General features: G+C 36.0%; 3 protein-coding genes across 5 annotated transcripts; all 3 read right to left on the bottom strand.

Moving 5' to 3' along the window:
* Positions 1-612: 612 nt before the first annotated feature.
* LOC116112645 (alcohol dehydrogenase-like 7) lies at positions 613-6543 on the bottom strand. Of its 2 annotated transcripts, none has more exons than XM_031398765.1 (10): positions 6418-6543; positions 6163-6299; positions 6016-6062; positions 4926-5251; positions 4760-4842; positions 2174-2249; positions 1826-1890; positions 1535-1630; positions 1193-1357; positions 613-861 (listed from the first exon to the last, which is right to left on the bottom strand). In XM_031398765.1, the coding sequence occupies exons 1-10, from the start codon at positions 6476-6478 to the stop codon at positions 745-747; spliced, it is 1173 nt and encodes a 390-aa protein (XP_031254625.1). In that variant the 5' UTR covers positions 6479-6543; the 3' UTR covers positions 613-744. The 2 variants fall into 2 exon arrangements, with proteins under 2 accessions (XP_031254625.1, XP_031254624.1); XM_031398764.1 differs by lacking the exons at positions 4760-4842; positions 4926-5251; positions 6016-6062; positions 6163-6299; positions 6418-6543 and adding exons at positions 2330-2412; positions 2495-2820; positions 3579-3625; positions 3726-3862; positions 3982-4042.
* Positions 6544-10431: 3888 nt separating this feature from the next.
* LOC116112650 (alcohol dehydrogenase-like 7) lies at positions 10432-13545 on the bottom strand. The gene is made up of 10 exons (XM_031398771.1): positions 13261-13545; positions 12999-13135; positions 12853-12899; positions 12360-12685; positions 12177-12259; positions 12018-12093; positions 11673-11737; positions 11391-11486; positions 11049-11213; positions 10432-10713 (listed from the first exon to the last, which is right to left on the bottom strand). Exons 1-10 carry the CDS (start codon positions 13319-13321, stop codon positions 10597-10599), a joined length of 1173 nt encoding a protein of 390 aa, XP_031254631.1. The 5' UTR covers positions 13322-13545; the 3' UTR covers positions 10432-10596.
* Positions 13546-14304: 759 nt separating this feature from the next.
* LOC116112646 (alcohol dehydrogenase-like 7) lies at positions 14305-17531 on the bottom strand. 2 transcript variants are annotated; one of them, XM_031398766.1, is made up of 10 exons: positions 17477-17531; positions 17217-17353; positions 17077-17123; positions 16416-16741; positions 15778-15860; positions 15600-15675; positions 15372-15436; positions 15015-15110; positions 14673-14837; positions 14305-14600 (listed from the first exon to the last, which is right to left on the bottom strand). In XM_031398766.1, the coding sequence occupies exons 1-10, from the start codon at positions 17529-17531 to the stop codon at positions 14484-14486; spliced, it is 1167 nt and encodes a 388-aa protein (XP_031254626.1). In that variant the 3' UTR covers positions 14305-14483. The 2 variants fall into 2 exon arrangements, with proteins under 2 accessions (XP_031254626.1, XP_031254627.1); XM_031398767.1 differs by having other exon boundaries at positions 17217-17332; positions 17477-17519.
* Between the last annotated feature and the right edge of the window lie 4357 nt (positions 17532-21888).

Here is a 21888-nt window from a genome sequence, read left to right as displayed (position 1 = left end):
TCTCACTGTTGAAATTTGTTTAAGTTTAGTTATCTGTCCCGTAGGGCTGTCGAAAGTACTAGGACCAAATCGGGAAACGATATCTAAACAAAATTGCTCCCAAAAAATTTTGCAGTGATTAACCTCATATCCTTGCCTTCCCCTCCATAGGATGGATGTCAATCAAACCTTCTCTTGTTCTTGCCCTCAATCAAATGGTTAGAGAGCCCATGTGGTTATTAAGCCACGTCTAGACCATACTTTAGCGATATAAGGGACTCAGTTAGGATTCTTACAATATTGTAACAACCATAAATAGGTAGAACTCACTCTTAAAAACCAATTATAAGAGTAATCCTAAGAAAATTCATCACACATTCTCGTTTTGAACCGTGTTACTGATGGGCTCCGCACTTTACGGCACAACTTTTTTGCCAGTGGTCTTAACTAGTTTGGTATAATGAGAAAGATATTTTTCATTATTAATCTTCTTGGTTATGACTTTAAGAAGGTTGCATCAATTAGTGCAGTTTCACAATGATATGAGCACAAATTATACCATAGAAACCAGTAATTTGAAAGAAAATTACCTGAGTGCAAAAGATAGCCATTTATTCAAACATTAACAAGTGGTTTGAAAGAAAAGTACCAAGTCCAGAAGATAGTTATTCAAACATTGATTTCACATACATTACTTATGACCGATAATTGCGCACATTCGAAATAAGAGCAGAGTGATTCAAAGAAAATAGAGGAGAAACTCGCTTATTTGTCCATCCATATCACACATCGGAGACATTTTCCTTCCATCAGTAAATCAAAGGCTTTATTGATTTCTTCAAACCCCATCTCATGCGTCACAAACTCATCCAGTTGTAGCTCCTGAAAAAAAAAAAAACACATATTACATTTGCATACTTGAACCCCATCTTAGATTTAACAAATCAAAACAAAGGAAAACTAGCATAATGGTCGTTGACATAAATTCTTTAGATTTTTTTCCTTTTCCTATGACTATTAGACCTAGTTGTTGGTAGAATAGATGTGAGCTGACAATATCTACCACCACCACCACCACCTAATTTAGTACATAAAGATTACTTGCATAAAAGGCTGCATTTTTAACCAAATTAATTATGAACTAACATGGAATACAACATAAGCTTCTCAATCAAGCTAGCCAGGCAAGAATATTATAAAACTGTTAAATTACCTTGTCCATGTAACGTTTCAACAGAATTGGAATATCGGATTTAGGTTTCACTCCTCCAAATGGTGATCCTATCAGAGTTTTTGCACTAAGAAGGAGATCCAAAGAGTTAAGGCCCAACTGTGCATCCGGCTTGTCAAATCCCAACACAATTGTCTTTCCCCAGCCCTAAAGTTAAGCCAGAAACACAACATAGATAATAACCAAACTAATGTCTTAGAAGGGTAAGCCTGGCTGTATCTCTATAACGTAAACAATCCAACATACTTCTGTTGGATGTCTTTCTCTAAATCATCTTTGTGCATGTGTGATAGTATGTGTGAGAGAGTGAGAGAAGAGGAAGACCTTTCGACAGCAAGCGTAAGCTTCATGCACCAGAGATGCAAAACCAACGCATTCAAAGCAGTAATCTGCACCTCCATCTGTCATCTCATTGATTATCTGCTCAAGTTGATATAAAGAAAGATCTAAGAGCTAGTGAAATAGAAGAAAAACTGATATATTATGCATTAGTCACGTAAGAGCAACACTTGAGGTACGAGATCAAATCACCAAAAGAATAAAAACTGTCATGGGAATGACTGCATTAACTCGTGATTAAAAGGATAAAGATGGTTTATGGACTGAGGGGAATACCTGGCTCGCTGATTTGTCCCCACAACTTTTAGAATTAATGAAATCTGTGACTCCAAACTTTTTTCCTACATGGATGAGAGAAGACAGTCAACCAGAAATCGCCAAAATAATGGTTGTCATTAACCTTAAATTAGAATTTGTTTAGACTAGATATGAAGTAAAACTTGTAATTGATCCCATAATAATCTACAAACACAAGCAACTAATTGTTAATTAGTGACATGGTTCAGATTATATGTAAGCATGCCCTATTCATATAAGAAACTATTTCATATATAATACAGGATATCCTTGTTTCATCAAAATTAAAACCAAATTCTAAAGGTACTACCTATAAATTTCACTTACCAATTTCAAATTTTTCCGGAATCACGTCCACGCCTATAATTCTAGTAGCACCACAAAGTCTTGCTCCCTCTGCAACCTACATATCAGAAGATGTCTCTAAGCCTGTCGTAATAGTGTGTTAATTTTGTAGCAGAAGATATCTATACTAAACCATACCGCTAATCCAATTGTCCCCAGCCCAAATATGGCAACAGTTGATCCAGCCTCCACATTTGCTGTTCTCCATGCACCTCCAATCCCTACATAACCCAAATGTTGGAATCCCGTGTTCAGAACTGGTAAAATAAGTTATAATCATACAAAAAAATCAATGACTAGTACCTGTTGATACTCCACAACTTAGGAGGCATGCCCTATTTGGAGGGATTTCGGGGTCAACTTTTACTAGATTAACAATGTCTACCACAGTATACTCACTAAAACTTGAAACAAATACAAAATGATAAATAGTTTCTCCGTTGAGGTCTTTAAATCTGCTCGTCTCAGATCGAAGCATCCAAGGAGAGATCTTGAAGGGGAAACTTGAGCATAGGTTGCTTTTCTTTGATCCGCAATCTACGCACTCCCTACAATCTGGCATAAAACATGGGATCACAATATCTCCTTCAGCTACCTCATTCACACCCTCACCCACACTCTCCACGACCCTGTACAACAATTGTCAATCGGTGAAAGAAAACATGTCAGCTGATCCTGGTACCTGGTACGATCAAGTTTGTTCCACAAGATAGATAACATTGAAGGGTAACGACTAACGAGTATAAATTATTACTGTGTTTGATTTATGTGGACTGTATAAATCATTTATGTATTTGTTTGCCAGTAATTATAAAATATTTAGATATTATTTTAGTAAAATGTATAATCTTACTTAGATATTGTTTTAGTAAAATGTCTTTATAAGATTATACGTGAGTATGTATGTATGTATGTATATTATTATTATTATATGAGACATTTTTGTCTCAATAATTAATTAATGAGATTAAAAAGTCATTCAATAAGTTGGTTTAATTGTTATTTTACATAAAAAAAAAAAAAAGACATTTGTTCGAAATTTTTATTAATGGTAAAATTAGAAAAAAAAAATAAGATTACGATAATTTAAAACACCATCTTGAAACAGTAATCATATAATCCTCTATATCATCTCTCATAATATCCTAATAGTCTTCTATTACCTGTTGAATCAATCAAGATAATAACCAGATTAAAAGGTAAATTACCAGAGTAATCTTGGCCTAACCAGTTGCAACCTAACAATAATCACTTGTTATCAATTCGTTAGAGTGGTTACCAATTGTCAGTAAATTACAATAAAATTTGTTAACAGTTCCCGTTGTCTCAAAGCATCTTTGTTATCTTGTGTATTCAAATTAAAGAGATTAAAGAGAAAAGATCTTACCCAATGGCCTCGTGGCCAAGAATTCTTGGGAAAACACCAGGAAAATCCTTAAGCCAAAACGAATATACATATAAAGAAATAAAATTACAAAAAGCAAAAATAAAAACTAAGAAAAATAAAGAATGTTAAGACGTTTAGATCACAGACCTTCATTTTCCACATGGTGAGATCGCTGTGACAAAGACTTGTGCAAATTATCCGAATTCGAACTTCGTTGGAACTTGGGGGATCCACCAGGATCTCTTCTATTACTAGAGGCTCCCCTGGCACTCGAGCAATCGCAGCTGCAATTTTTTAATAAAGAAAACTCAGAGAAGATAAAATCAGTACGAATGTCAAATTTATTTCATGCTTTTTTTTTCTGAAACAATTAGAAGAAAATAATATTTAAGGATAGAACTACCTCTACATTGAATAGGCTTCCCTGCTGCTTTAGTTGACAACTTGATGTTGTTATTATCCATGGCGGAGAGTCAAGTGGGATAGAGATACTTTGGCAACCATTAGTGAGCTTGTAAATTTATGCGACTGTTACCGCCTCGATGGAACCATTTAAATTATGGTTTTTGCTTTTTTGCATTTTTAAATTTTCGAGCCGTCGCCAGCCACCTATATATTGTTGATAAAGTTTGTACACATATTAAATATGCAAAGACGCGATCTGACCCATTAATTTAAATATACAAAGCCTTCTACAAGACTACAACTGCTTAAAAAGTGAACAAAAACGATAAAAAACTAACAGCAACTTTGGCACAGCCTTCATGGCCCCTTCTTAACAAGGCTAACCCAATGGCTTGGGCCTTTTGGTTGAAACATGGTGACTTGATTCTTAATTGCCTCCTTCGAGCCACTAATAAAACACTGCTCTAAAAACTCATCAGTTATCATTAGGGTGGCCGCTCCTGCTAGTTTGTCTGATGACTCCTTCAACTGCCTAATGGACTCTTCTAGCTTCTAGCCTCCGTTGTTCTTGTTCTCTAGTCCCTTCCGCCATTATTGGTGCCAATGACGTGCTCTGATACCAAATCTATGTTTGTCCATGACTCCTCTCTAGTCCCTTCCGCCATATTATTGGTGCCAATAACGCACCCTAATACCAATTCCATGTTTGCACGATGACTCCTTCAATTGGCTACCAAACTCTTCCAGTTTCTAGCCTCCGTTGGTGCCANCCATACCGCTAATCCAATTGTCCCCAGCCCAAATATGGCAACAGTTGATCCAGCCTCCACATTTGCTGTTCTCCATGCACCTCCAATCCCTACATAACCCAAATGTTGGAATCCCGTGTTCAGAACTGGTAAAATAAGTTATAATCTTACAAAAAACATCAATGACTAGTACCTGTTGATACTCCACAACTTAGGAGGCATGCCCTATTTGGAGGGATTTCGGGGTCAACTTTTACTAGATTAACAATGTCTACCACAGTATACTCACTAAAACTTGAAACAAATACAAAATGATAAATAGTTTCTCCGTTGAGGTCTTTAAATCTGCTCGTCTCAGATCGAAGCATCCAAGGAGAGATCTTGAAGGGGAAACTTGAGCATAGGTTGCTTTTCTTTGATCCGCAATCTACGCACTCCCTACAATCTGGCATAAAACATGGGATCACAATATCTCCTTCAGCTACCTCATTCACACCCTCACCCACACTCTCCACCATCCTGTACAACAATTGTCAATTGGTGAAAGAAAACATGTCAGCTGATCCTGGTACCTGGCACGATCAAATTTGTTCCGACACGATAGATAACATCAAATGTTAACGGGTATAAATTATTATTGTGTGTGGTTCATATCGACTATATAAATAATTAATGTGTTTATTTAACAGTAATTATAAAATATTTAGATATTATTTTAATAAAATATCTTTATAAGATTATACATGAGTATGTATGTATATATTATTATTATTATTATTATTATTATTATATGAGGCATTTTTGTCTTAATAATTAATTAATGAGGTTAAAAAAGTTATTTAATAAGTTAGCTTAATTGTTATTTTACATAAAAAATAAAAGGAGAATAGTTATGTTCAGAATTTTTATTAATGGTAAAATTAGAAAAAATAGGATTATTATAATAATCTTAAAATATCATCTTGAAACGGTAATTACGTAATCCTCTATATCACCTCTCATATTATCCTAATAATAAAATATTATCAAAATTTTCTATTATCTGTTGAATCCATCGAGATAATAATAAGATTAAAAGATAGATTACTTGAGTAATCTTCTCAGGCCTAACCAGTTGCAACCTAACAATAATCACTTGTTATCAATTCGTTGGCATGGTTACCAACTGTCAGTAAATTACAGTAAAATTTGTTAACAACTGAAAGTTTCAAATCTTCTTGTCTCAAAGCATCTTTGTTATCTTGTGTATTCAAATTAAAGAGATTAAAGAGAAAAGATCTTACCCAATGGCCTCGTGGCCGAGAATTCTTGGGAAAACACCAGGAAAATCCTTAAGCCAAAACGAATATACATATAAAGAAATAAAATTACAAAAAGCAAAAATAAAAACTGAGAAAAATAAAAAATGTTAAGACGTTTAGATCACAGACCTTCATTTTCCACATGGTGAGATCGCTGTGACAAAGACTTGTGCAAATTATCCGAATTCGAACTTCGTGGGAACTCGGGGGATCCACCATGATCTCTTCTATTACTAGAGGCTCCCCTGGCACTCGAGCAATCGCAGCTGCAATTTTTTAATAAAGAAAACTCAGAGAAGATAAAATCAGTACGAATGTCAAATTTATTTCATGCTTTTTTTTCTGAAACAATTAGAAGAAAATGATATTTAAGGATAGAACTACCTCTACATTGAATAGGCTTCCCTGCTGCTTTAGTTGACAACTTGATGTTGTTATTATCCATGGCGTAGAGTAAAGTGGGATAGAGATACTTTGGCAACCAAGGAGTGAGCTTGTAAATTTATGCGACTGTTACCGCCACGATGGAACCATTTAAATTATGGTTTTTGCTTTTTTGCATTTTTAAAATTTCGAGCCGTCGCCGGCCACCTATATATTGTTGATAAAGTTTGTACACATATTAAATATGCAAAGACGCGATCTGACCCATTAATTTAAATATACAAAGCCTTCTACAAGACTACAACTGCTTAAAAAGTGAACAAAAACGATAAAAAACTAACAGCAACTTTGGCACAGCCTTCATGGCCCCTTCTTAACAAGGCTAACCCAATGGCTTGGGCCTTTTGGTTGAAACATGGTGACTTGATTCTTAATTGCCTCCTTCGAGCCACTATTAAAACACTGCACTAAAAACTCATCAGTTATCATTAGGGTGGCCGCTCCTGCTAGTTTGTCTGATGACTCCTTCAACTGCCTAATGGACTCTTCTAGCTTCTAGCCTCCGTTGTTCTTGTTCTCTAGTCCCTTCCGCCATTATTGGTGCCAATGACGTGCTCTGATACCAAATCTATGTTTGTCCATGACTCCTCTCTAGTCCCTTCCGCCATATTATTGGTGCCAATAACGCACCCTAATACCAATTCCATGTTTGCACGATGACTCCTTCAATTGGCTACCAAACTCTTCCAGTTTCTAGCCTCCGTTGGTGCCAACAACGCCTCTTCTAGCTTTTTGTTCTTGCCCTCTAGTCCCTTCCACCATTATTGGTGCCAATAACGCGCTCTAATACCAATCTATGTTTGTCCTATGACTCCACTCTAGTCCCTCCCGCCATTATTGGTAACAATAACGCAGTCTAATACCAATTATATGTTTGTCCGATGACTCCTTCAATTGGCTAATGGACTCTTCTAGCTTATAGCCTCTGTTGGTGCCAATAACGCACTCTAATACCAATTCTATGTTTGTCAGATGACTCCTCTATGTTTGTCCGATGACTCCCTTCTAGTCCCTTCCGCCATTATTGGTGCCAATAACGCACTCTAATTTATGTTTAGCCTTCGTTGTTCTTGCCCGCTAATACCAATTACCAATTCTATGTTTGTCTGATGACTCCTTCAATTGGCCCTTTAGTCCCTTCTGCCATTAGGTGCCAATAACGCGCTCTTCCACCATTATTAGCTTCTACCCTTCCGCCAATATTGGTGCCAATAACGTTGTTCTTGTCCTCTAGTCCCTTCTGCCATTAGGTGCTGATAAGCAATAACGCGCTCTTCAGCCATTATTAGCTTCTACCCTTCCGCCATTATTGGTGCCAATAACGCGCTCTTCCGCCTCTTCCACCATTATTAGCTTCTAGCCTCCGCTGTTCTTGCCCTAGTTCTTGCCCTCTAGTCCCTTCCGCCATTAAGTGCCAATAACCCGCTCTTCCGCCATTATTAGCTTCTAGCCTCCGTTGTTCTTGCGGCAGCACATTCTTATCTCCACAAACCTTCTCTGCTTGAAGCTGATCTTCTACCAGTACCATGGTTTTGATCAGTCTCACATATTCCAAAACACAGCCACACTCCAGGATTCATTAAACTTAACTTGAGGTTGTGTAGATTTATGATGCAAAAAGGCAACATTGTAGTGAACCTCTGAATCCAAAATCGAAAAATAAAATTGTGTTGATGAAGTGATGTCTTGCTGGAAATGCATCAAATATTCAAGTCTGCAAGTTTGTGTTTGGAAAGCTGCTGAAGGTTACATGCAGCAGTGGTTCAACATGCATGGGAGTGTTTTTGTGATAATTTGTTGCTTAGTTACTTAAGGGTATTTAAGTCAAGTTTATTATATGTAATATGACTGTAATATTAGTTGTTAGATTTGAATTTAAAAGCTAAAAGGTCTACTGTAGTTGGTGTAATTAGCAGAGAGTTGTTAAGTGTTTTATATTGTCTTTCTTCAATGAAAAATGTGTAAGCCTTTTTTTTCGGGTGCTCTGTTTTATCTCTAAAAATGTTCTCTGGCTAAAACCTTCAAATTGAAAACCCACCGATTTTTCTATCGAAAATTCGCTGTCGAAAGCTAAGAAGACAAACTCGAGATTGTGTAGATTTATGATACAAAAAGGCAACATTGTAGTGAAACCCTAAATCCAAAATCTGAAAAAATAAAATAAAAAATGAAAACTCAACTATTTGTCTGAAGGAGACGACGACGGCTAAAATCGACGACGGCCGGCTTCGTAGTTGTGTATACTCAGAAATTCGCTAAAGTCAAAAGCTGAGGAGACAGATTCGTAGCAAAAATCGCATTGAGAATAACTCGAGACAGGTTATACGGGGCGGGGAGACTCCTGATCCCCGGAAATCCGGGTAGAATTCACTCTTAAAAAAGCGGTTTATAAGAGGAGGAAGCCCATGCGGCTTGTAAGATGAGGGAGCCTGCCCATATGGTTATTAATCCACATGCCTAACCCATACTTTAGGTGATGTGGGACTGAGTTAGGATCCTTACATGTGCAGATAATCCGAATCAGAACCTCGTGAGAATTTGGTGGATCTACCATTATCTCTTTATCACTAGAGGTTCTCCAGGCACTCAAGCAATCGCAGCTTAAGTTTGTTTATGGAGAGAAGATAAAAAAATCGCTATGTCATTGTGAAGTCTATTTCCTCTTTTTCTCTTTTATCAAAACGAGAATGCGTGATGAATTTTTAGAGTTACCTTTGCATCCAATCGGCTTTCCTGCATTTTTTCCAGACATTTTCTCGTAATCCATTCTAAAGAACAGAGATAGAGAGATTCTCAGATACAGTTCGTATGGCTGTCTCTTCTGAATTCTGATGAAGATGAAATGTGCTACACATTATCCACGTGGAAAACAAGGTGGCCAAGCTGACTTGGACTACTTTAATGTTCTTAATTGTGAACTGTGTTACTGATGGGCTCTGCACTTTAGGCCACAACTCTTTTGCCAGTGGTCTTAACTAGTTTGGTATAATGAGAAGAGTACACGACATTTTCCCACCCAAAGTTTGGCAAATCTACTACAAGTTTCCACCCCTAGTTTCATAAATTGTAAATTCCTACCCTAAAATTATCAAATAACTGTTTAATCTAATAGTTAAAATGGTAAGATGGTCATTTCAAAGATAAAAAAATTTAAAATACCCCCTTCACTTCTCAAATTCACCCTACTGAAAAATTTTACAATAACCCTTCACTTCTCTAATTCACCCCACCGGCAATTTCAGGCCATTCCAGCCAGTTTCCGGAACAATCGACCCTTCCTGACACCACCATTACAATCCCCTCAACCCCCACATCAAAACCTCTAACCTCCTTGCCTGATTGAACCCCCCAATCGTCGGCCATCGCTTTTAGTGTCAATCGGCATTTCATCCAAATTTCGGCAAGTCTCAACACAGAAAACTACCCCCAAACCACCAATAGCATCGTCGGCTTCCCCCTATCAAAACCCCCAACATTTCCAGCTACAATTACCCACCAATCATCGTCGCCTCTTCCTTAGGTTTTTGCATTTTTTTTGCCCCTTTCTAGCCAAATTCTGGCATCTCGTCGAGGTGTTATCGGGTGGAAAAGTTAGGAGTTTTGGTGAGGAGGATAAAAGGATGTTGATGTTGATGTTGGGGAGGTCCAATGGTGCCAGATTCTTGGCTTGGCCGGGATCCTTTGGGGGTTATTTGAGAAAAATTTGAGATGTATGGGTTATTTTAAGAAAAAAGTAACGGTGAGAATCTGTAATTTATGAAACCAGGGATGGGAACTTGAAAATTCGCCAAACCTTGGGTTGGAAAATGTCGTTTACTCTAATGAGAAAGATATTTTTCATCATTAATCTTCTTGGTTATGACTTTAAGAAGGTTGCAACAGTAACTGCATTTTGACAATGGTATGAGCACAAATTATACGATAGAAACAAGTAATTTGAAAGAAAATTACCTGAGTGCAAAAGATAGCCATTTATTCAAACATTAACAAGTGGTTTGAAAGAAAAATACCACGCCCAGAAGAGAAGATAGTCACTTGTTCAAACATTTATTTCATATACATTACTGCATATTCGGAATAAGAGCAGAGTGATTCAAAGAAAATAGAGGAGAAACTCGCTTATTTGTCCATCCATATCACACACCGGAGACACTTTCCTTCCATAAGTAAATCAAAGGCTTTATTGATTTCTTCAAACCCCATCTCATGTGTCACAAACTCATCCAGTTGTAGCTCCTGAAAATAGACACATATTACATTCGCATACTCAACCCCATCTTAGATTTAACATATCAAAACAAAGTAAAACTAGCATAATGGTCGGTGACATAAATTCTTTAGTTTTTTTCTTTTCCTATGACTATTAGACCTAGTTGTTGGTAGAATAGATGAGCACTGATAATATCTACCACCACCAGCAGCTAATTTAGTACATATGGATTACTTGTATAAAAGGCTGCATTTTTAACCAAATTAATTATGAACTAACCTGGAATACAACATAAGCTTCTCAATCAAACCAGCCAGGCAAGAGTAATCCCAAAAAGAATATAATAAAACTGTTAAATTACCTTGTCCATGTAACGTTTCAGCAGATCTGGAATATCCGATTTAGCTTTCAGTCCTCCAAATGGTGATGCTATCAGAGTTTTTCCACTGTGAAGAAAATCCAACGAGTTAAGGCTCAACTGTGAATCCGGCTTGTCCACTCCCAACACAATTGTCTTTCCCCAGCCCTAAAGTTAGACAAGAAACACAATATAGATTATAACCAATCTAATGTCTTAGAAGGGTAAGTCTGGCTGTATCTCTATAATGTAAACAATCCAAAATACTTCTGTTGGATGTCTTTCTCTAAATCATCTTCGTGCATGTGTGATAGTATGTTTGAGAAAGTGAGAGAAGAGGAAGACCTTTCGACAGCAAGCGTAAGCTTCATGCACCACGGATGCAAAACCAACGCATTCAAAGCAGTAATCTGCACCTCCATCTGTCATCTCATTAATTATCTGCTCAAGTTTATATAAAGAAAGACTGTCATAGGAATGACTGCATTGCTCAAAGTTTATATAAAGAAAGACTGTCATGGGAATGACTGCATTGCTCAAGTTTATATAAAGAAAGACTGTCATGGGAATGAGTACATTAACTCATGATTAGAAGGACAAAGATGGTTCATAGATTGAGAGGAAGACCTGGCTCGCTGATTTGTCCCCACAACTTTTAGAATTAACGAAATCTGTGACTCCAAACTTTTTTCCTACATGGATGAGAGAAGACAGTCAACCAGAGATCACCAAAATCATGGTTGTCATTAGCCTTAAATTAGAATTGCTTAGTTGGATATGAAGTAAAACTTGTAATTATCCCATAATAATATACAAACACAAGCAACTAATAGTCAATTAATGACATGGTTCAGATTATATGTAAGCATGCCCTATTCCTATAAGAAACTATTTCATATATAATACAGGATATCCTTGTATCATCAAAATCAAAACCAAACTCTAAAAGTACCACCTATAAATTTCACTCACCAATTTCAAATTTTTCGGGAATCATGTCCACACCTATAATTCTAGTAGCACCACAAAGTCTTGCTCCCTCTGCAACCTACATATAAGAAGATGTCTCTAAGCCTATTCTAGTAGTGTGTTAATTTTGTAGCAGAAAACAATATCTATAATAAATCATACCGCTAATCCAATTGCCCCCAGCCCAAATATGGCAACAGTTGATCCAGCCTCCACATTTGCTGTTCTCCATGCAGCTCCAACCCCTACATAACCCAAATTACAATAAATGTTGGAATTCTGTGTTCAGAACTGCTAAAATAAGTTATAATATTACAAATTTACAACAAAATCAATGACTAGTACCTGTTGATACTCCACAACTTAGGAGGCATGCCCTATTTGGAGGGATTTCGGGGTCAACTTTTACTAGATTAACAATGTCTACCACAGTATACTCACTAAAACTTGAAACAAACAGAAAATGATGAATAGTTTCTCCCTTGAGGTCTTTAAATCTGCTTGTTTCAGATCGAATCATCCAAGGAGAGATCTTAAAGGGGAAAATTGAGCATAGGTTGCTTTTCTTTGATCTGCAATCTACGCACTCCCTACAATCTGGCATCAAACATGGGATCACAATATCTCCTTCAGCTACCTCATTCACTCCCTCACCCACACTCTCCACCATCCTGCACAACAAATGTCAATTGGTGAAAAAAAAACATGTCAGCTGATCCTGATACCTGAGTAAATTACAGTAAAATTTGTTAACAAATGAAAGTTTCACCCGTTGTCTCAAAGCATCTTTGTTATCTTCTGTATCAAAATTAAAGAGATTAAAGAGAAAAGATCTTACCCGATGGCCTCGTGGCCAAGAATTCTTGGAAAAACGCCAGGAAAATCCTTAAGCCGAAACGAATATACATATAAAGAAATAAAATTTCAAAAAGAAAAAATAAAAACTAAGAAAAATAAAGAATGTGAAGAGTTTAGATCACAGACCTTCATTTTCCACATAGTGAGATCGCTGTGACAGAGACTTGTGCAAATTATCCGAATTCGAACTTCGAGGTAGCTCGGGGGATCCACCAGAATCTCTTCTATTACCAGAGGCTCCCCTGGCACTCGAGCAATCGCAGCTGCAATTTTTTAATAAAGAGAACTCAGAGAAGACAAAATCAATACGAATGTCAAATTTATTTCATGCTTTTTTTCTTAAACAAGTAGAAGAAAAAAGATTTAACGATTGATGATAGAGAACTACCTCTACATTGAATAGGCTTCCCTACTGTGTTACTTGACAACTTGATGGTGTTATTATCCATGGCGAAGAGTAAAGTGGGATCGAGATCTTTTGGCAACCAAGGAGTGAGCTTGTTAATTTATATGTGACTGTTACCGACACGATGGAACTATTTGAATTATTGTTTTTGCTTTTTTCTTTTTAAAATTTCCAAGCCCTCGCCGGTCCACCTATTTATTGTTGATGTGAGATATATATCTTCGATTCATTGGCATGGCCGCCAACTTTAACTCAATTTTGAGTGTGAGTTCTGCAAACTCCATTTGCAGTTTGCACAGTTATCAGGCGCTTTCAATAAGCTATCGCTCAACTTGGGCTATGGGCTACTGTAGCCTTTTCTTCTGGATTGCGTGTGTGGGTGTGATTGAACAAAAGAGCTAATCATCCAAAAATCCTGATGTGATAAGGTCAGTTTAATTAGAACGAGTAAGACAATGATGCCTGGCCGCCTGCCCGCTAAAATCGAATTATGCATAAAAGAATAGCCTTTCTTCATCAGCCAACTAACTCTCACTGGGATTCTTTCTTTTAGTGAGTCACTATAGTTAGTTAGTTACCCAACTTCACTGCCTTTAAAGGAGCGACCATGAATAGCCTGTTCAAAGCTGTAAGTTAGATTAGATGATTGAATAAATGCTGATGTACTACGTCTTCCCAACTTTTGTCATGGTTGGATAACGATATTTTCCATAATCAATTTAAAAAATTAAAAAAAGATGACTTGGAGTTCTTCACATGTAGATTTCTTCAGTTTTCAGAGTTATAAGTTCTCGTTGTTCTTCTTGTAGGCCTTACTTTATCTGGGCTGGAATTATGGTCCTTTCACATGCGTTAGCATGAAGAATGGAATATGATATATTATAAGTTCTAGCTAAAATATTTTGGAGATAAAAATGTTATAATTCCAAGCATTGGTAAATCTTGAGGGTATAATTAACGACTGAGGCATTTTGGGTTGTATAAATTTACTGAGCCTTCGTATCAGTAATGACTTTAATATGCTGATAAATCTAGTACTGTATTACATTAAATTGATTTTTGAAACTAAGTCCAGAAGATTGTGTCAATTATTCAAACAATTGAGAATCTTACATACATAAGCACGAGAACTGAAAAGGAATTCACTGAAACAAAAGCAGTAAATGTTGGAGGCACGCAAAAAAAGAAACAAAGGAAAAACTCCCTTATTCGTCCATCCATATCACACATCGAAGACACTTTCCTTGAATAAGTAAATCAAAGGCTTTATTGATGTCTTCAAACTTCATCTCATGTGTGACAAATTCATCCAGTTGTAATTCCTGAAAAGAAATTCATTAGGTTTCTCAATCAAGATAGCCAGGCAAGAAACTCAGAGCAACTGTCAAAATTACCTTGTCCATGTAACGTTTCAACAGAATTGGAATATCGGTTTTAGCTTTGAGTCCTCCAAACAATGAGCCTATCAGAATTTTTCCACTATGAAGAACATCAAAAGAGCTTAAGGTCACCTGTGCTCCCGGCTTGTCCACTCCCAACACAATTGTCTTACCCCATCCCTAAAGTTGCATAAAAAAGAAAGATAAAGATTATTCAAACTAACGAATCTCAAGTTTTAGAATGGTAAAGTGTATCTCTATGATGTAAACAACCCATCATTCTACTGTTGGGTGTCTCTTTCTCTAGATCATCTTGTGAGCAAGAGAGAGAGAGAGTGAGTGAGTGAAGAGGCAGACCTTTCGGCAGCAAGCATATGCTTCTTGCACCAAGGATGAAGAACCAACACACTCAAAGCAGTAATCTGCACCTCCATCTGTCATCTCATTGATTACCTGCTCAAATTGATTAAAAACCACAGCTTAACATGAGTAAAAATAGTTATATCTCAACATTTCTGTGAAACTCAAGATCAACTTCATAAAACCACTTTTGATGATCTCTTAGATAATCATAATATATTCCCTTAATAAATATTATGAAGAACCACTTGAAGCACAAGATCTAATCGACAAAAGGATATACATTGTCATGGCAATGAATGCTCTGACTGAAAATCAGAAGTACAAAGAGAGATCATGGATTAAGAGGAAGACCTGGCTTACTGATTTATCCCCACAACTTTTAGCATTAACAAATTCTGTGACTCCAAACTTTTTTCCTACATCGATGAGAAAAGATAAAGTCAACCAGCACACAAGAAATTAATTGTCAGTTAATAAAATGGTTGAGATCATATGTAAGCATGTCCAATTCATTCATCACTTAAAGTATACTCAATTCTCCAAAACCTAAGTCAAAAACTGCATATAAATTTCACTCACCGATTTCAAATTTCTCTGGAATCAAGTCGACACCAATAATTCTAGTAGCAACACATAGTCTTGCTCCCTCTGCAACCTAAATACCGAAATATATCTATAAGCCTTTTTCCATCAGTGTGCCATATTTGAATTGCCAGATATGAGGAATATTATAACAGAAAAATCTACTAAATCATACAGCTAATCCAATTGATCCCAGCCCAAATATGACAACAGTTGATCCAGCCTCCACGTTTGCTGTTCTCCAAGCAGCTCCAACCCCTACAAAACCCAAACTACAGTAAATGCTGGAATCCCACTATTCATACAGCTTTAATACAGAGCTTTCAACAAAGTGCATTCAATAAACTTTGATTTGATCAGAAGTTGGCTAGATGAATGTTACTTACATCACAAGAAAGATGGAAAGAAAATTATCCCTTAAAATGTGATAAGGGAATTTTCGTAGGTTCAGCTGTCAAAGAGCCCACAGAGCAGACATATTATCATATTCAAACAACCAGTATACTTATAAACATGCATATAAAAACCAAAAATAAGTGCTTTTTTTCCAACTAGAATTAAATTTTCAAGAGATCATTGAGAATTTTAAAAGAATTCCAATAAAGCAGCTGAGGTACCAATGGACCAAGGCAATTCCAAATTTGATTGAATCATGGAAGAATTGAAAACAGCAGAAAACAGAGATCTCACAACAGCCAAAAAAGAGAGAACAGAAAAGCTATCAGAAGTTATAATATTACATGAGAAAGTAGCATACTCCAAGCATAAACTGTCAGTGACATTTTCAAATACATGAGAGTCAGTGAATAGTACCTGTTGATACTCCACAACTTAGGAGGCATGCCATATTTGGAGGGATCTCGGGGTCAATTTTTACAAAATTAGCAATGTCTACCACAGTATACTCACTAAAACTTGAAACAAATAAAAAATGATGTAAAGTTTGTCCCTTGAGATCTGTGAATCTGCTTGTCTCGGATCTAGCCATCCAAGGAGAAACCTTGAAGGGGAATTTTGAACATAGGTTGCTCTTCTTTGATTTGCAATCTACACATTCACTACAATCTGCTAGAAAATATGGTATCACAATATCTCCTTCTGCTACTTCATTTACATTCTCCCCCACACTTTCCACCTTCCTGCAAAACAAACATCGATTGATTAGACAACATATCAGCTTATCTTGATCCCTCATACGTTCATTTCGTAACAACAAACTCAATAATTAACTCATTCATGATTATACGGTATACTTAATTGTGATATTAAGAATTCCTGAAAAGAACAAAATCGAAACAATATTTTGAAAAGCCATTGGAAACTGCTAATAAATCAAAAGTCAACTCTGTTCACAACTCGAAATTGTAAATCCAGTTGAATCCTTTAATGGAAAGGTTTCCAAAAAATAAACCAGAAAAGGAGCTCTTTTCTATTGAAATCAAATCCAAAAGAAAATGAAAGATATCAGTCTTACCCGATGGCCTCATGACCAAGAATTCTTGGAAAAACAGCAGGATAATCCTTCAAGCCAAAAGGAGAAAAAAAAAAAAAAAAACGTATTAAAAATAAGAACATGAAAGAAGTAAAGACAATGTGAAGTGTTTAATGGGATACCTTCATTTTCCAGAAAGTAATATCGCTGTAACAGAGACCTGTACAGATGATTCGAATCCGAACTTCATGGGAACTTGGCGGGTCCACTAGAATCTCTTCTATTACTAGAGGCTCCCCTGGCACGCGAGCAATGGCAGCTGCAATTTTTTTTTTTTTTTTTTTTTAATAAGGAGAGGATAAAATGAAAATGCACGCCAAATTCGTAGTCTTGAAAACAAATATGAAAAACACTAATATATAACTGATAGTATGAAAACTACCTCTGCATCGAATCGGCTTCCCTGCGGTTGTACGTGACAAATTGTCGCTGTCCATGCCGTAAAGTAGAGAAATAGAGATCTCTTAGCTTCCTCTTTGGCAACTGACAATGGCGATAACTGTTGCAGGGAGAAACGAGACAACTTGAGTTTTTTTTTTTATTCAATACGTGAATCTGACCGCCAAACTAAGAGGACTATATCAGCATTTTTTTTTTATTGACTTCAATGCCTCGCCGGCTCCACCTATTGATTATCATCAGATCACGTCTCCTTTTAACTACCCTTTTAATAACCTTATTGATCAAAATTATTATAGTATAGAAACTTGTATTATATACAAGTCAACGGCGGTTGCTTGCTTCTTCCATGGCTGCAACCTCTGGGTGAATTTTAAAGGGTAGTTATCTTTAATAATTGTTTACCCAGTTGGGGAAGACACTTGTTAAGTCGCTGTCAATAAGCAAGTGTACAACTTTGGCTACCGTGAGTTTTTGTCTTTTGTGCGTGGTGGCTGTGTATCGTCAAATTACAAGAATCTGCATGCTGACGTATGGATTTGAATAATCATATGACTCTATAACATACGTTCAGAAATTCAATGTTACCTGCCAAATCAGGGAGAGGTCAGGTGGGTAGTTGTTTATTCAAATGTTTTTGTTAAAGCGACTAGGACGATTTCGCTTATTAATAATACAATGTCTACTATGTATTGGTGGAGGCATTTATGGTGTATTGACTCTCTTATATTCAGACGTTTATCACTTCAAAACAGTGGATGAGAAAGCTAATCCTGGCTAATATGGAATTATGTAGAAGTTAATCAACGACAATAATCATGGCTCATGATCACCACACCAGCCTGTTTATCCCTAATTCCCTATGCCCAACGTAAGTCTTGCGTTGGAGTTACTTTATATCTCATGATAAGATTATAAAATAAATATTTCATGTAAAATATAAAACCATTGATTTGATTGATTTGATATTCCAATAAATGATTTCGTGTAAATATAAACAATAACCCTGTCATCACAAACATATCTCAGTAACACCTTTTACTAGCCTTATATGACAATTTACGATACGGGATTCATTATTAAACTATTGGACGATATAAGTTGATCCATTATAAATCAATATGTATAAAAGTATTTATGAGTATAGTATTATTTAAATATAAATATACACTTTGATAGATAGATAGATTAAGATATTTTTCTCGTCTCACACTCGAATTTGCATAAAATGTGACATACGTTATCCATAATTAACATAAAATATTTATAGGAATCTTATTATGTACAATTCACATGCTTGGAGATTCTAATTATTGTTTTTTTAATAATTAAGGTGAATGTGGTAAGTATCTGTTATCCATAATTAACATAAAATATTTATAGGAATCTTATTATGTACAATTCACATGCTTGGAGATTCTAATTATTGTTTTTTTAATAATTAAGGTGAATGTGGTAAGTATCTGTTATCCATAATTAACATAAAATATTTATAGGAATCTTATTATGTACAATTCACATGCTTGGAGATTCTAATTATTGTTTTTTTAATAATTGAGGTGAATGTGGTAAGTGTCTATCCTGTTACTAAAGCGTAGGAGGGAGTATGGGTAAAGGGTAAAATTGAAACCTACAAGGATCCACCCATTGGTTATGGAAGATTGAAATCAGGAGTTTTTAGATTCGGTTCTGGTTCGTATAATGCTGGAACCGGGAATCGGAACCGAAACTAAGGTCCGAATACCCAGATAGGAATCGAGACTAAATTATAATTTTTGTAAACTATTGAGGGTGTATTTGTAATTTTTTTGGGGGGTGTATTTATCATTTAAAAAAATGAGGTAATTGAAATTTACCTGGGTACCCAGAACCGAAACCGGAACCTATCTTTTAGTTTCCAGTCCCAGGTTTCTAGGAACCGGCACTGACCAGTTTGAGTTCTAATTTTAAATCTTAGGAACCCGCAGTTCCAATTCCTTCAAAAATTGTAAAGTACCTAGAACCGATCATCCTTGACTAAAGGGCTTCAACCCCTAAGTATAGTTTAGGCCAATGACTAAAGGGTTTATCATTCGAACTCAAACACAAAATCTCTGAATATAATATTATAGTTTATCCCAATCACTAAAAGGTTTACCATCCAACCACACAAGGAAAGGTTGCCCTAATTACCGTTAGGTCACTTGGTACTCGAGTGTGATTAAAAATTAGAAGTATAAGATTAAAATTATTCATAACCATACAAAACTTTTATATGATATGATATGCAATCACATCGATTTAATGATTGATAAATTTCATTAGTGGGATATTAAATACTTATATGTGAACCTCCCAATAAAGAATCGCTTTGGTTTCATTTGGTTGAGGGATTGGAAAGTATAAATTGGCGGCTATGAGTTTCTTCAGATCTTTTAGTAATGAACCCAAAGGTGTGGATGGAGACGCCTTCGACGACAATATTTCATTGGAAAAAATCGAAAGAGAATAATAAAATCTTTTCAATTTTATTTAATCCGATATTTTACTAAACATAAAATATATGATAATGTTAAATTGAATTAAATTTCATCCAATCTAATAACAAATAACTAGTCTAGTCAACAACTACCATTGTAACCGGATGGTAAGACTTCACTCATTTAGGTAGATTACCCAAAGGTTTTATGTTCCATTAGATTTGTAGTATGATGTTCAATAGATCCCCACCTGGACACGCCAATTAAAAAAAAAAAATCCCAACTCTAATATCTAACGCTATGTTTGGTACACTTTTTTTTAACATGATTTGTAAAATCCTATTCTAAATACATTTTAGGATAGAATTCTGATAATATGTTTGATACATTATTGTAAAACATTTTTTGAAAATATTTACATTACTTTTTAACCTTCTACAATAGTTAATTTGGCCAAACACCCTCCCATAATAAAAGTTTATAAACTAACAAAAACACTCTCACCCAGCCAATCGACTTCCGGCAACCAGCCACCACCGCCAGACAGTGGCCGTCCGTTGCAAGAATGATGCATAACCAATTGGATATGGTCGATCGTGTACCAATCTTGCCTTTTCTAGCCATATCCATTGTAGATTTGACCGAAAAAGGCAAGATCTACAACCAAAAACTGCCCTTCGTCAACAGTTAGATCTCTGATTGTAGATCTAGCCAACAATGGCAAGATCGACACACGATCAGCTAGATTCAGCTGGTCGTGTGTCATTCTGGCAGTGGCAGTGGCAGTGGCGACGGAGGTGGCTACTAGCGAGTGATAGTGGCTTGGGTCAATGTGGGTGTTTTTGTTAATTTATAAATTTTTATTGTGAAAGGTGATTGTTAAATGTTTTAAGTTAAATATAATATGATTGAATTTTGATGAATATCAAAATAAACACATTTTTTTATTTTTTATGATATGATAGTGGAATAAGATAGGGTGAGAAAAGTGTGAACGTAACCCAAGATAGTGTTCCTTATCTGGGTCAATGGTATAAAATGTTTAAATCCACTTCACATCGAAAATAGTATTCCTTATCCAGGTTTAAAATGTTTAAGGTCGTTTCATATCCAAAATAAAAAATACTAAAGGTACAAAGATTCTTACAAAGAGTCTTGTATAAAGTGATGTGATCACCAATTTTCACGTCACCTGCCCTCTCTCTTTAGTCTTTTCTCTTTCTTTTCCTACGCTTCTTCTTCTCCCTCAATCTTCTCTCCGTTTTGTAGATATAAGAAAATAAAATCCTATTATTTTTCTTTTTCCTTTATCATTGATTTTCTAAATTTTTTCTCTCCACTCTTTTATCTCCTCTGTCTTCTTTCTCTCCCGTCTCTTCTTCCTCTCCTTCTATTTCTTTTTCCTTTTTCCCTTTTTTTATTTCCCCTTATATTTTCTCATGGAAAATTCCCTCTCTAAATTGTTTCTACATTTTGGTTCACATTTTCTCAGAAAATTTCATCTCTAAACAAACAAGGTAGAAAAGCTGAGTGTAGAGATGGAAGAGAAAATATGATCCCCAAGATCCAAATCGGTTCACTAGGCCTGAAAGGAACTCTCCCACCGCACCTTAGTAACTTAACTTCACTGACTATACTTGAGGTGATGAAGAACGAACAGATTGTCCTTATCCTCTTCAAGAAGTGCTTTTTAATAACAACAGTTTTTCATATTTCCCCCGAATTTCTTTTTTGGGTCAACTTCTTTGCAAAGTGTAAGCCTTGATTATAATTCATTTGAGTCTTGAGAGATTCTTGTGGGTTTAACAAGTGCAACGACTTTGCTGAAGTTTTCAGCAAACTTTGCTAATGTTTTAGGGACCATTCCTTAGTTTTTGGAAGATTTATTTCCAGGATTAAAGAGTTTGAATTTGGTTATGAACAAACTTGCTTACTA

The sequence above is a fragment of the Pistacia vera genome, unplaced genomic scaffold, assembly GCF_008641045.1.
Source record: "Pistacia vera cultivar Batoury unplaced genomic scaffold, PisVer_v2 Contig665, whole genome shotgun sequence".
Classification (NCBI taxonomy): domain Eukaryota; kingdom Viridiplantae; phylum Streptophyta; class Magnoliopsida; order Sapindales; family Anacardiaceae; genus Pistacia; species Pistacia vera.
The sequence above is the reverse complement of the archived record's forward strand: the minus strand, read 5'-3'. Positions and strand labels throughout refer to the sequence as shown.

What these genes read in the sequence shown, in the direction of transcription:
- LOC116112645 (XM_031398765.1), bottom strand. Translation starts at nt 6,478, where the DNA reads ATGGATAATAACAACATCAAGTTGTCAACTAAAGCAGCAGGGAAGCCT. An exon ending in GGGACAAATCAGCGAGCCAG is followed by an intron (nt 1,631 to 1,825) that starts GTATTCCCCTCA and finishes CAACTTGAGCAG; the next exon opens with ATAATCAATGAGATGACAGA. An exon ending in TGAAACGTTACATGGACAAG is followed by an intron (nt 862 to 1,192) that starts GTAATTTAACAG and finishes TTTTTTTTTCAG; the next exon opens with GAGCTACAACTGGATGAGTT.
- LOC116112650 (XM_031398771.1), bottom strand. Translation starts at nt 13,321, where the DNA reads ATGGATAATAACACCATCAAGTTGTCAAGTAACACAGTAGGGAAGCCT. An exon ending in GAAGCCTATTCAATGTAGAG is followed by an intron (nt 13,136 to 13,260) that starts GTAGTTCTCTAT and finishes AAAAAATTGCAG; the next exon opens with CTGCGATTGCTCGAGTGCCA. An exon ending in CTTGGCCACGAGGCCATCGG is followed by an intron (nt 12,686 to 12,852) that starts GTAAGATCTTTT and finishes TTTGTTGTGCAG; the next exon opens with GATGGTGGAGAGTGTGGGTG.
- LOC116112646 (XM_031398766.1), bottom strand. Translation starts at nt 17,531, where the DNA reads ATGGACAGCGACAATTTGTCACGTACAACCGCAGGGAAGCCGATTCGA. An exon ending in TTACTTTCTGGAAAATGAAG is followed by an intron (nt 17,124 to 17,216) that starts GTATCCCATTAA and finishes TTTGGCTTGAAG; the next exon opens with GATTATCCTGCTGTTTTTCC. An exon ending in CATATGCTTGCTGCCGAAAG is followed by an intron (nt 14,838 to 15,014) that starts GTCTGCCTCTTC and finishes ATGCAACTTTAG; the next exon opens with GGATGGGGTAAGACAATTGT.